The following is a 13,439-nucleotide window of genomic DNA, read 5'->3' on the forward strand; positions in this document are numbered from 1 at the left end:
ATTTTTGCTTTTCTTTTTACTTCTAAGCAGTTTTGCCCTTTAAAACTCAACAAAAAACCCTCACAATTTAGTTAACAGTTAATATATTCAGCAAAGTACATTCCAAATGCATCCAAACATTCAACAACTCTCTGGCCAAAAATGAGATTCAATTAAATGGCCATAACTAGGCTGTACATCTAGATCCAAAAGGGCACTTTTATTATGTACAGTAACTGAAAATATATTTTTTAACAAATTAAAAGTACATGATGGTAAGGCACTTGGTATTGAGCGCAGTAAGATACTCTCTCTTTTATTTATCTATCTATCTATTTATTTATTTAGCCTAAGTATTCTAGGCTAGTAGAATATTTGTAGAAACTAGGCCTATATGCTAAAGTTTCATATAGCCTAGGCTGGAGCTCCAAGCGGTTTTGTATACAGACTTTACAGCTCTTCAAGTCAAGGTAAAATGTCATTTCTGGTACATAGATCATTTAGATAGAGTTATGGTTTGGGTGCTTGCGTTTCTGAACGAATTCGCCGTCTTAGTTTGTATATAAATTAATATTAAGTGACGCATACATGCAATAGGGTGATAATAGACATGTCGTTCCGATAGCTTTGTTATTGAGATTAACTTTCGATTTCAAATGGTTGCTGTGTCTTTGCGGGTCTAGTCAATTGACAAAACTTACAAAACAGTTGTTGTCCAGACTCAGAGAAGTCGTTGGGGAATTGTTACCCCGATAATTAGCAAACAACAGACAGTTTCTTAATTGTGTTGCCACCGTTGGCTGGCTTAAGAGGAGCCACTCGCTTTGACATGTCACGCATCCATCAACAAACTCAACGTGAACGTGAGTATTTGAGACGGTTACAAAGGTAACATGTTTAACAATGACATATTTGGCCACGTTTTAGGTAGAGACCTTTCTGCGCTTGTTGTTTTAGACTGATACATGAGAAGGAATAATAATTTAAAAAGTTAATTGAACGTGTCAACAAAATATCTGCAAATTCCGTGCGTTTCTGCGTTTAGAAGAGAATTCCGTTTTCATGTGTAGATTCTGTGATTCCGTCCGCGTTCTCCGCATCGCGGAAATCATAGGGCCCTATATTAGACAAAGGCTCCACTACATTACCGTCCTCCTCCGATTATGGAGAGGCACACGGTCACTGTCGAGGGAGCATATGGCTAGCGCGATAAAAAAGCACATTGCCCCCGACCATAAGCTTTCGTTCTCCACACAACTAACACGTTTGATTTGGGGGTCTGCTAACTGTTTCACGATATGCCTACTTCTCATTGCAAGGCATAACATAAAAATCCGCCCCACACTGCCTACACCTGTTGCCTATTTTGTCTGATGGCACCCTGGATCTGCCACACGCACCTCCCGAGTGGACTGAATCAGCATGGCTTTCGTTCTCATTCTCATTGCAACTACCCACACTGCTGCTACGTTGCCCCACAGTTCTCCTATGGACACTTCGACCTCCATACCGACATACCCAATAGTATTAGACAAATTCTCCATCACGTTACCTGTCCTCACAATTATGGAGAGGAACAAGGAAAGGGCAAAATGGCTAGTGCGATAAAATGGCAGTGCCCCGACCAATACTGTCGTTCTCTACACAAATAACACGTCTGATGAGGGTCTCTAACTTCCCTATGAACACCTAGACCCGTGAAATAATGTTCTTAACACTGACATTGGGCAAAGGATCCACGTTTGTGCTTGGTGTAGGACTTATCTCTCACGTTGTCCAGCGGCAGCATTGCTAGGCAGAGACGCGTGTGAATAAACAAATCCCCGTCATCTTCTGAAGGCAGATATTTCCCTTCAGAATAACTGTCAGCGAACAGAAGACCCAACACTTCATTCCTGGTAAACTTTTTCCATGTGCTTAGACGATTATCTAATGCTAATACTCGTTTACGTTCACAATACCGCTCTGATACAATGGCTCACACGCAAGCTAGCTCAGCTGATATTTCGCACTGGTTTAAAGTGCCCTTGCTTGAATATTTTGTATAGAAGCATGACGTAATTCTGAGTCGGGGATGTAGTATGACATGTCTGCCAACTAGTGGCAGGGAGTTTGAATGAAATTTGACACCCTATTTGACAAAATCGGCCGTTTTATTCAGTACCGCATCTTGTCGACTATATCAGCCTGTGGCGCTTAGAGGGTTAAAAAGCAGTGACTTCTCAATACTTAAAAAGCAGAGGTGTATATCGGTATCGGCATCGGCAATCGGCCAAAATGAGCTTGTAAATATCGGCATGTCGGATATCGGCTAAAATTCAATATTGTGCCTCCCTAACCCGGAGGAATTCAAAGTCGCTAGGCAGGCCGTCTGGAGAGCCCCAGAAGCAGAGGCACAAACAGCAGAAAGGTCACCATCAATCAGGACACCAAGGTTCTTAACTTATTCTCAGCTGTGAGGCCCTTCTTGTTGAGAAGTGATGTAATCTTTATTCTATCCTCTTTTTTGCCAAATACAGTCACTTCAGTTTCTTCTTTGTTTAGCTGGAGGAAGTTCTGGGCCATCCAGTTGTTGGAATTAAAAAAAAAAAGAATATATACTTTTTTGATCCTGTGAGGGAAATTCAGTTCTCTGCATTTGACCCAATTTAACCGAACTAGTGAACACACAGCACACAGTGAACACACAGTGAGGTGAATTACACAACCCAGAGCAGTGAGCTGCCTGCCCAACCAGCGGCGCTCGGGGAGCAGTGAGGGGTTAGGTGCCTTGCTCAAGGGCACTTTAGCAGAGGTGGACTGGTCGGGGATCGAACCGGCAACCCTCCGGTTACAAGCCTGAAGCCCTAACCAGTACACCAAGGCTGCTGTTGACCTAGTCAATGCATCGGCAAAGAGACTCAAAAGGATCGTGGTCGTTATGTGACAGAGCTAAATAGATCTGGGTGTCATCGGCATAACTATGATAGGACAACTGATTTTTCTGTATATTATACCCAAGTGGGAGCATGTAGAGGTTAAATAACAGGGGGCCCAAAATTGATCCTTGAGGGACACCACAGGTTACTGGTGTTGGTGCAGAAGTGTGGTTACCAATGGTGACCAGAAAGTTCCTATCTGCAAGGTAGGATGTTATCCATTTTATAGCCATGTCTGAGAGCCCAACCCAGTGCTCAAGCCTGTGGAGCAATATAGCATGATCAACAGTGTCGAAAGCTGCACTGAGGTCCAAAAGTACAAGTTTTCCCTGAGTCAGTATTGAGACGTTTATCATTTGAAACTTTGATAAGGGCTGTCTCAGTACTGTGATTGGTCCTAAAACCTGACTGAAAACTGTCCAGGCAACAGTTTGTTGTTAAAAAGTCTGTTAGTTGATTAAAAACCGTTTTCTCAATTATTTTACTGATATAAGATAGATTAGAGATGGGTCTGAAATTGTTAAGAACTGAGGTGTCCAGATTTTTGTTCTTAAGAAGTGGCCTGACAAGTGCTGTTTTCAAGGAGTTGGGGAAGATGCCAGACTGTAAGGGCACATTCACACTAGGTCCGCTGGACCGGACCCGGGTTTGTTTGGTCCGATGGTTCGGTTGTTTTTGATAGTGTGAACGCAACCGTACCGAACTCGGGTGCGGACCCGGGACCGGACCCGGGTCCGCCTGAAAAGGTGGTCTCGGGTCCGGTTCGCTAGAACGCTGGAGCAGGTTGCTAAGCAAACGTTCTGAAGAATCTAAAGAATCTTTACCTTTGTCTTCTTCATTGCACTGCCTTCTGCTGTGTTGCCAAGTGATATTTGTAAACAGAATTCTCGAAGTTCGTGCCTAGAAGCATGGTGCTTATGACGCAAACGGACCCGGGTGCGCAGACAAACATGTAATGTGAACACAGACCAACTACGGTAGAAGTAACCGCACTCGGGTCCGGTCCAGTTAAACGGACCTAGTGTGAAAGCAACCTCAGGATACATTTACAATAGGGCTGCAGCTATCGATTCTTTTTGTAATCGATTAATCTAGCACTTTATCGATCGATTAATCGATGAATCTGATAAAAAAAAAATGTGTTCAAAACAACCAAAACAAATCATGCATAACGAGGTATTCATTCCAAATCCAAAATATGGCTCCAAAACTAAACCCATTTAAGTGCCAGTGACAATAATTACAGTACAATACAGTTAAATCAACTTATTGTAAAACATGGATAACATGTAAAACTGTAAATACAAACTTAAATAGTAAAGGCCAGGGTAGGTGTGGTCGGAGCGGTGTGAGGTTGATGGAATTAGCAACTCAGAAAAAGGATGAATGAGGATGGGTATTTATTTTTCCCAATTAAGGCCCAAAGGGCAAAAATAAAGAATTGTAACAAAAGTAAAAATATCAAAATAAATACTTTTGCTAAACCAAATAAACTGACTTGACAGTCAAAACAATATGAATTCAATCAAGGCTCAAAAATAACAATCAACTACACAGACTAATTGAACTAGTCAATAAAATAGTAGAGTATCGTAAGACTTACGTCTCAACAGCAAGCACCCCCCTATCAGACTGAACAAACCAATTTAAATACTCCTGAACGCACCCCTCAAATTGGACCAAGCAATAGGCTATAGGCGAAATCTCAGCAGGGGTGGTTGCAGACAATAAATATAAATAAGCTTAGAACAGCCCAAAACAACATTCCAAAGAACTAGAAAATAGGCTACAAGGAACTAGTAGGAACTAGGAATTACAAATCATTTACAATAACGAACTCCCAGGAAGTCCCAAAATATTTTTTAAAAAGACGCATTCACTCCTATACAAACAGACTGAAGACGCGACACCGGGAGACTGGTGGACATCGGGTAGGACAAACACGTGACAACTTGATAGCCTAATGACGTGATAATTCTTTGAAACGAAATAAACGGAACATTTATGACAAGACGTTGTGTGATTATTTTAACAGACGTAATGTGATTGAAGGGGTGAATGTTTTAAACTGTCGGGAGTTTTGATGTTAGGTGTATTAGCGTAGCCTACACCTCGCCATGGTGTTTGATCATTTGTAGGCCTAGCCTACATATAACAGCTACGGGAGAAACGGGGAAGGGTCTGATGAATGACTTGTATGACTGATAATTATAAACGGTAGAAGGATAAACGGGAAACATAGACACATTCAACAAACATATACATGCATTGCAACCCGACATAGACAACACACATAATGATGGCAGCTCACTGCCGTCACGGTGGCTATACGCCCCGTCACACACCTGTCGCCATCGCGCCAACTAAATTCAGAATGTATGACGCGCTGGTGTGCTTCCATAGGAATTTAACGGGGCTTCGAGGCAGATGTTTTGCCTCGAGGAATTTTCATAATCGAGTTACTCGAGTAACTCGACGAATTGTTGCAGCCCTAATTTACAATCTGAAGCACATCACTTGACAGTAGATAAAAGACAGATTTTAAAAAGTGGGTGGGCAGAGTATCTAAAAAGCATGTGAAATAATTCATATTCAGTAAGTCTCTAGCCAACTAAGCAATCTAAACATCATATAACACACAACAGGGTTTCCCCCAGAATATTTGTTAGTTAAGGTGGTGTCTGTCCAGGGGAAGGGGGCGTCGCCGTAGTGTCCATGCCGCATCGCCACCACTGCCGGGGGTGGGGCGGCCGACTTAGCAATGGGGTCTTTAAGGAGTCAAGGCCGCATCGAGACCAGCCAAAGACATTTTCATAGTTTACATCACCCAAGTATCATATAACAGTTCATATCCAAAGGGGAGAGTGGGGATTGTTGGCTATAGGAGCAGTCTAGCAAACACTTCTAAATAACTTCTTTTCTGATTTACTTTACGTCAAGGAGGTCAGCTGAAGTAAAACATTTAGTCAAGGGTATGTCAGCATTTCATTTACGTTGAAGATGTTGAATTTTGACACTAATGACAGCAATATACCTGGATTTCACATTCAAAGTGTGATTTAATTTTATCAACAAAGAATTAAACATCAGTAACACAATTTATTGACTGATCCAATACACCTTAAAGGAACACTTGTATCAACTCTTCTAGTATTAAGGGAATAACATAGGTTAATATGAAAAAACGGTGAAGTGTTCCTTTAAAAGTGTAAGTTGTATCTTTGTATCTTTCAAAACCTTTGCACTGCTCAGCATAGCACCATAGGATTTATTTTGAAGCCAGTCAATATTATGTTTTATTAAAACCAAGAATATTTGTAATGGTGGATATTTTAGAATATACCATGAAATACAATCACAGATGTAATGATATGAAAATGTGACATTGCGACTGCATGGTAAAGTTAGTGAATTGTGAATTACTAGTACCCTAAAGCTGCAACTATTTGATTGAAGCTGTATATTGTGCGTGCCTGTTGCTCATAAAGCCTAAGGAGAGCTGAGACGTTTTTAATGCTTTTTAATTAAATGTAATTAGCAAAGAGATCGTACCACATTGAACTCTAATATTTTGTCACTAGCTGTCAAATACAGTTGCATGTTAAAGGAACACTTCACCGTTTTTTCATATTAAACTACGTTATTCCCCTAATTAAGATGAGTTGATACATACCTCTCACGTTTCAATGCGTGCACTCACTGGCTCTGGCGCGCAGCGCAACTTGGATAGCACTTAGCTAGCGCCAGAGCCATTGATTGCACGCATTGAAACGTGAGAGGTATGTATCAACTCGTCTTAATTAAGCGAATAACATAGCGAAAAAACGGTGAAATGTTCGTTTAAGCTCTGAACATAAACATTCAGGAATTATTTCAACAAAACGGAAACGTGCGTCCCGCCGGGTCGGGATGAATGAAACTGGCATGGGAGACAAGAGGCTACAGTTTAAACTAGCCTGTTTAAACTTCAGACAATTTCAGTATTTTACAACACATCCGGAAGGAATAGCTGTCACAAGTTGTTGTTAGCTGTAGGCTAGATAGCACAAGTGTTTGTCACAACAAATTACAAGATGCAGTGGGCTGTATGCATTCATAGTAGACGAGATTCATAGTAGATTCAACGGAGAATCCTTCCTGTGGGAGTCGGCACATCAAGGTTTATTTGTGTTCGCTGTCATTCTGAGATATGCGTAGCAGTGGCACCTGATATCAAACATAACAAATACCCATGCTGAATGAATGAGCGCGTCGCCTGTGCGCATAGGCCCACTCGATTTGAAAAAGTTTCTTGTTTTTTATTTTTAAATGCGTTCTGCAGAGAAAGGAGACTAGCGGCCATGGTTTGGAACAACAGGGAGAAAACACGACAGAGCAACACGGCGAATATCACTATACAAAATATTTATTTATTTAAATATTTAGGAATTTATTTATTTATTTAAATTTATTTATATAAATGTATTTATTTAGGAAAGCGCTGCGGGAAACCCTGCACAAACAATGTGCTACTTGCCCATTCACACATTAATCTTACAGGCTACATTAACATCAGAATAGCATTACTGTAACTAGCACGCTATTTCAGTGTGGCAGATAACATTAACTCGAAGAAATCAACAAAGTTCATTGACTTTACAGCTACATAAAGAATACAGGTTAAGGAGAAAAAGTACTAGGCTACGCTTACAGCCAATGCTGGCATGGGAAAAATCAAGACAACCTCTGATAGCTATGCTCAAAGACCTGTGGGGTATACTACGAATCTCGATTAGTGGGTTAGCGAGGTATATTGCGCTCAAAGCCAGGGTATGCTGTCATACGAAAGTGGCTCTGTTTTAGCGTCGCTATATCACCATGGTATCTTATGCTCGCAACCAAACCTGGTCGGGAGCAGGTTATGTGCTAAGTTATAGCTCAAATAGTGAAAAACTACCGCCCTCTGACCAATTCTAACCAATCCATTATCTTGAAAAACGAAGTTATCTCACGTGTGCTAATCTGTCATACTTCGAACAGGTGCAGCCCCGCCTCTGCAAATATTTTGAATCTCGAAGGCGCTTTTAACTATGTTGCGCGTGCAAATATGTCACTACTATGGACGTGCATACCATGCAATATTTGATGACCATCGATTTTTTTGATATTATGGGTTAGACACTAAAAAAGACCACCCTAGATTTCTCTGCCGCTCATAAATGCGGAAGTAATCGTTGGTTAACCTAGGCTGTCTTGTGCGTCTCCACATTTCCCGATTGGTCAAAGTCACCCCAACCACGAGAACGCGCACAGGCAGGGCCTGCTCTGGTTCAGCTCTTTTATGAGGTGCTAGATATCTGCATAAGTGAACAGTTTCATTCCCAAACCTAATTGCATACCTTCTATGTGAACGTCAATGTGTACACCCCTAGATTAAATACATCTGCTAAATAAATTACCATAATGATGTTTTGATTTTTCATTCATGTTTCAGGGGTCAAGGCCCTAGCCCAGGTGTCCCCTCTGGCCCTTCAGGTGTACCCCAGGTAGGGCCACCACCTCGATTCTCAGCTCCTCCACCAACTGGACATATAGGGCCAAATTCAAGTGGAATGATCCCACCTGGCCCCGTGGACATGTCCTCAGGAGGCAATCCCAACCAAGGAGTGCCAGCTGTCATAGCCAGTTTTGGACCAGGGGAGGGATCGCCTCATCAGGGGATGACTCACCAAATGCCTACATCTACTGGAGGCAATTTTTATGATGGTTTCTTTCATCAGCAACTGGGAATGGAAAGTGGAGACAATGGTACTTTTTTATTCATACATATGATCTTGTTTGTGTTAGAAGTGTTGTGGCTTTGCTCTATCTTAGTTATTCGTAGTGATTTTGCTAAATGTTTTCAGATCAGAATCATCTAGTTACTTGTGCCCAACATGGTCAGCCATTTCTCAATGCATCAAATCAACAAGTGCTTTCACACATCTGTGCAATTGTCAACACTTTTGCAACCCACAACACCCCACATACAAGACATTGACACACAAGACAAAAGATCCCAGATGGAGCATATCACCAGAGTACCCATGATACTAAGACATACAAGAAAGACAACAAACTAATTAACAAATAATAAAAAGTAAAAAATAAAGAAAGAAATAAAAACTCAAGACATAGCTTTGAACAAATAGGCTTAGTGGGTAGTTATGATGACTTGTCGAGAAAAACACATAACATTAAACATATGGTGCTCTTGAACAGTCAATAGAGCACAAGTAGAAGCACAGGTCAGCTGTTCTCTGTAGTTTCTCCAAGCAGATGCTGAAAAGTCAGGCTGCAGATCAGCAGCTCGTGGACCGGACCTCCATTAGCGACACAGTGCAACACAAGACAACGATAGTATTGCTGGCAATTTTTATAGCTCTATAAGGCAGTGCAGTCTGAAGCCACAAGAGATCTGTCAGTCAGACGACCATTTCTCAGTTTGAGTTTCAACATAGTCCAGAGTTTTCCAACAATCTTCCAGTCCTGGCAGCAGGCAGCTAACGGTAACTTGAGGTAGCATCTAGTTTGCTTTTCTTGTTCGCTTACAAAGCTGATTACCATCTGTCGCTTCTCTAGTGCTTTAGATTTACCCTATACTTTCCAACTGGTACCAAGACCAAACTCTGCTCTTCCACTCTGCTCAGCAATCACTGGGCCATTGCAGAAAACCCTATCTACCATCTATTTATCTATCTATCTATCTATCTACTATCTTTCTATCTATCTATTTCTGATGGTTTTGATGGCATAAATATTTGGTCATGAGCATTTGGAGCATGATGCACATATGGCAGGTTATACTTGTTTTTAGTTTTAATAACAAGTTGCTCTAAGCAATGTTATGCAGTTTCTAAGATATAATATTTTTGGCACATACTGAAAACAGCACCTTACCATCCACTAGCTGCCTGTGCCCTGAATACACTGTAAAAAATGTGGTCTCTGTGGACAGCCCAGGCTCCGAAAACGACAACAAAAACAACTTAATCTAGCCTGAACCATATAACATAAAAACTGTTCCAGCTAATTACTGATGAGATGTGCATTAGCGTGGGAGGGAGGGGACGGGAGTCTGTTTTGTTTGAACGTCAGCAGAAGTGACATCACCCAACATTGCATAGAGCACCTTTATTGTTGTGTTAATGTTAATTATGATTTGAGAAGTGCACCAAATTAACTGTAAAGACTATTACTTGTATACCTTTTATTGGGAAAGAACAGTTTTTGTGTGATGATTATTAATCTGGTGAATAAAATGTGTTGTACTGACAGGTAAAGAATACCCTGGCTTTAGAAAAATTGAAGAATGTACTGGAGAAGGAATACTTGATCAAGCCTCCAGGACTCCGAGCACCACTGGCAGTGGGGACTCTTCCTCCAATGGAACTGCAGACAGCCAGATATCCAGCCTGACAGTACCGGACTTCCTTCCACCGGCTCAACGTGTGTTGTTTATGAGGATCCATCAGAAGCAACAGGAGGATGAGGAAAAGGCCAGGAGGTTGGCTGAAGTTGGAGCTCAGAAAGACATAGAAGGTCTGCCAGAATTCAGTCATATTAGAATGTATTTATATTTATTAGAAAGACAGTACAGACAGTACAGATTAATATTATGTCAAACCATGCCTGTCAGTAAGAAAAATGCTGGAATATACCAGCAAAATCAATCATAATGTTTACCTGACTGCCTTAACTGTGTGGAATATACAGTGGGGAGAGTAAGTATTTGAACCCATGCTATAAAGTTGACTTAAAAGAGGAATATAAAATCTTTTGGAATCTTAATGCCTTAATTTAAAGTAAGTAATGAGTAAAAATTAGACCCCGACCGATATGGGATTTTGAAGACCGATACCGATATCGATATTTGAGAGTTTCAATAGCCGATAACCGATGTATATAGGCCGATAACATTTTTAATCAACACAATTTTAACACTTTCTCCTAGAAAATGTCAATCAAGGTGGGGCGTTATCTATAGGCCTAACCATCTGGTTCCCTAATAAAACATTCTTATACAGTATTTTTGTAAAAAATTAAATAAGTAGTGTGGTCTTTTCATCTTTGATAAACACCATTGCACAACATATTATTTTTACTTTACCTTTAACCTCTGTAAACCATGCTTGGTGTAAACACCTTCGTTGAAAAAAAAAAAATGAAGACTAGAACAAAGGAGTATGTGAGTGTTTGGGAATTAAGGTTAGCTCTGAAGACTTGTTTCATATGCTCACATTTATTTGCTGTCTTAGTGAACTTAATGTAACAGTTTACACTCACTGACGGCACTAACAAGACCACCATGGACAGTCTGAGTGATCTTTGTGAACGAGTCAACCGCAGCTTAATAGTTTTAGCAAACAGGACTGTCCCATCAAGTGTTTTTAAGGACGCATCGTATTACTTCCACCTGCTAAATTCCACCAGCTAAATGTTGGCGCTGCCTGTAGCTAACTATTTTAGCTCCCCTTAGTATGATCAGAAAATTTAGCTTTGGACTTAACATTGTGAATAGTGGCTCTAAGATTAACGTTAGCCTACAGCAGTAAAAATCAAGCATGTCTGATAAACATTCTTGCATTTATTTAGGCTTTCAGAAGAAATGAGAATTACATTTCACGTGAAAATCATCCTACCATGAACACACAAACCACTTCAGAAAACTATGACAGGCAAACTGCAATTCGTTGTCGTCGTTGTTTAGGAGCAAGTTGATCTAACTAGTCAAGCAGAATGCGTGTCTTGCAGTAAGATGATGTCATTACGTGGTTGTCCACCAGATGGCGCAACACTGGAAATGTGAGTGAAGGATCAATATTCGGGTTTCCTTTATTTAATTAAAAAATATTTATCGGCCTTTAGAAATGCCGATACCGATAGTTTTGAAAATGTCGGGCCGATATATCGGTCGGGCGCTAGTAAAAATCCAACCCTTAAGGACACCAATTTTCTTTGTGAATGAAGAATGTTACATGGGCTACCCATATAAAGTACTTTTGCCATCATACATTTTACTGAAATATAGACATATTGTATATCTCTGACTCTGAACTATCAATTTATTAGGGTCAATTTGTTTAATATGCAATTAAAACCAGTCATTAACTCATTGGCTGCCAGCCATTTTCAGTGCAGAGTGCCCCATACTGCCAGACGATTTACAGCATTTTGACTGTTTTTCCAAGATCCACCGAACGGTGAGCTTTATGACTATGTAAACACCAAAGATACCAAATGAAAGAAAAGACTCTCTTCTTTAACCAGGAATAAATGGTTTGTTTCTATATTCGTTTTTCGTTCTTTAGTAATCGTCAGTAGAACATGGGTTGGTTTTGCTAAAAACACCTGTTTTTGACCAAAAAATGAAGAAAACGATCTTTTTGTGAAAATCAACTTTTTAACGTTAGCGTTTCAGTAGTATGTCAACCACGATTACACTGTTATCTCGTCAGTCTCGTCAAGGTTGCTAGGGACTCTGATGGTCGCTATAGACTCTGAACAGGACGGTACACTTAGCAAGCTAGCACTAGCAAAGTTGTTGTTAGTCTATACAGCAATATTCAATGTAAATGCATCATACCGTTCACATGTATTCCATCCTTGATGTACGAAGTAAGCATATTTATTCGCTGGACCACGTGCAAACTAGATCCACTGTTGTCGATCTTCAGTATGTTAGCTATGTCTCTGCATGTTGGCTCTACAGGCAGATGCTAATCATCCAAATGGCACTGCTGTCATCTAGCGGTTCGGATCGCTAGTACAGTCTGTTTACAAGCCTGAAACTCTGCCAGATCGTTCCCAAGCCCACCCATGAGCCCTCCCCATTGAAAAACGTCTATAGACGTCAATGGCAGTCAAGGTATGTGTCTAAATTGACGTTTAAAGACGTCAATGGCAGTGAATGAGTTAAGGATTTGAGGGGGGCCGCCAAAAGACGTCTTTATGGGGAAAAGAGTTAAAATAGGAGAGAATAAGTATTTGACCTATGCTAAATTGTGCCATATGTTTTTATTTTTAAAAGGCTAGCTATTTCATGGATCCAAGTCAAGTTTATTTATATAGCACATTTCATACACAGAAGTCATTCAATGTGCTTTACATAAACAAAAAATCAAACAGTAATAGCAGATAAAAGCATAGATGGACAAAGAGTAGTAATAACTAGAAAATGTAATTCCATGGAAGGAATTACCATTGCATGTAAATGCAAAAAGGTTGCTGACTGTGTAAAACATTGTATTAGGCCTTTAGTTAAAAAGACAACTAGGCTACACAGTAGAATAGATAAATAACAATAACCCAATTACAATTCCACTGAAATTACTTGGAAAGTCACATTTAAAAAGTGATTTATGAAAATGCATCAAAATTGTGGATATAGGCTATTTTGGAAAATAACTCTTTAAAAGACTGAAATGAAGTTGCCTACTTAAAACGAGTTGCAAGAGCTGACACTTTAGTAGCCCACAGTGACGACTGGTAGGATAGCTTACATAGCCTTCATATACTAATGCA

At 40.3% G+C, this 13,439-nt stretch overlaps 1 protein-coding gene across 1 annotated transcript in view; it reads left to right on the plus strand.

Annotated features, from left to right (window-relative positions):
* Nucleotides 1-13,439, plus strand: part of zc3h4 (zinc finger CCCH-type containing 4) — a 112,984-nt gene that overhangs the window by 85,936 nt on the left and 13,609 nt on the right. The window contains exons 12-13 of the mRNA XM_062553038.1: nt 8,371-8,684; nt 10,194-10,457. Of these exons, the coding sequence (XP_062409022.1) occupies nt 8,371-8,684; nt 10,194-10,457 (578 nt within the window). The remainder of the gene's footprint in view (nt 1-8,370; nt 8,685-10,193; nt 10,458-13,439) is intronic.

This window comes from Sardina pilchardus, chromosome 13 (genome assembly GCF_963854185.1).
Source record: "Sardina pilchardus chromosome 13, fSarPil1.1, whole genome shotgun sequence".
Taxonomy (NCBI): Eukaryota; Metazoa; Chordata; class Actinopteri; order Clupeiformes; family Clupeidae; genus Sardina; species Sardina pilchardus.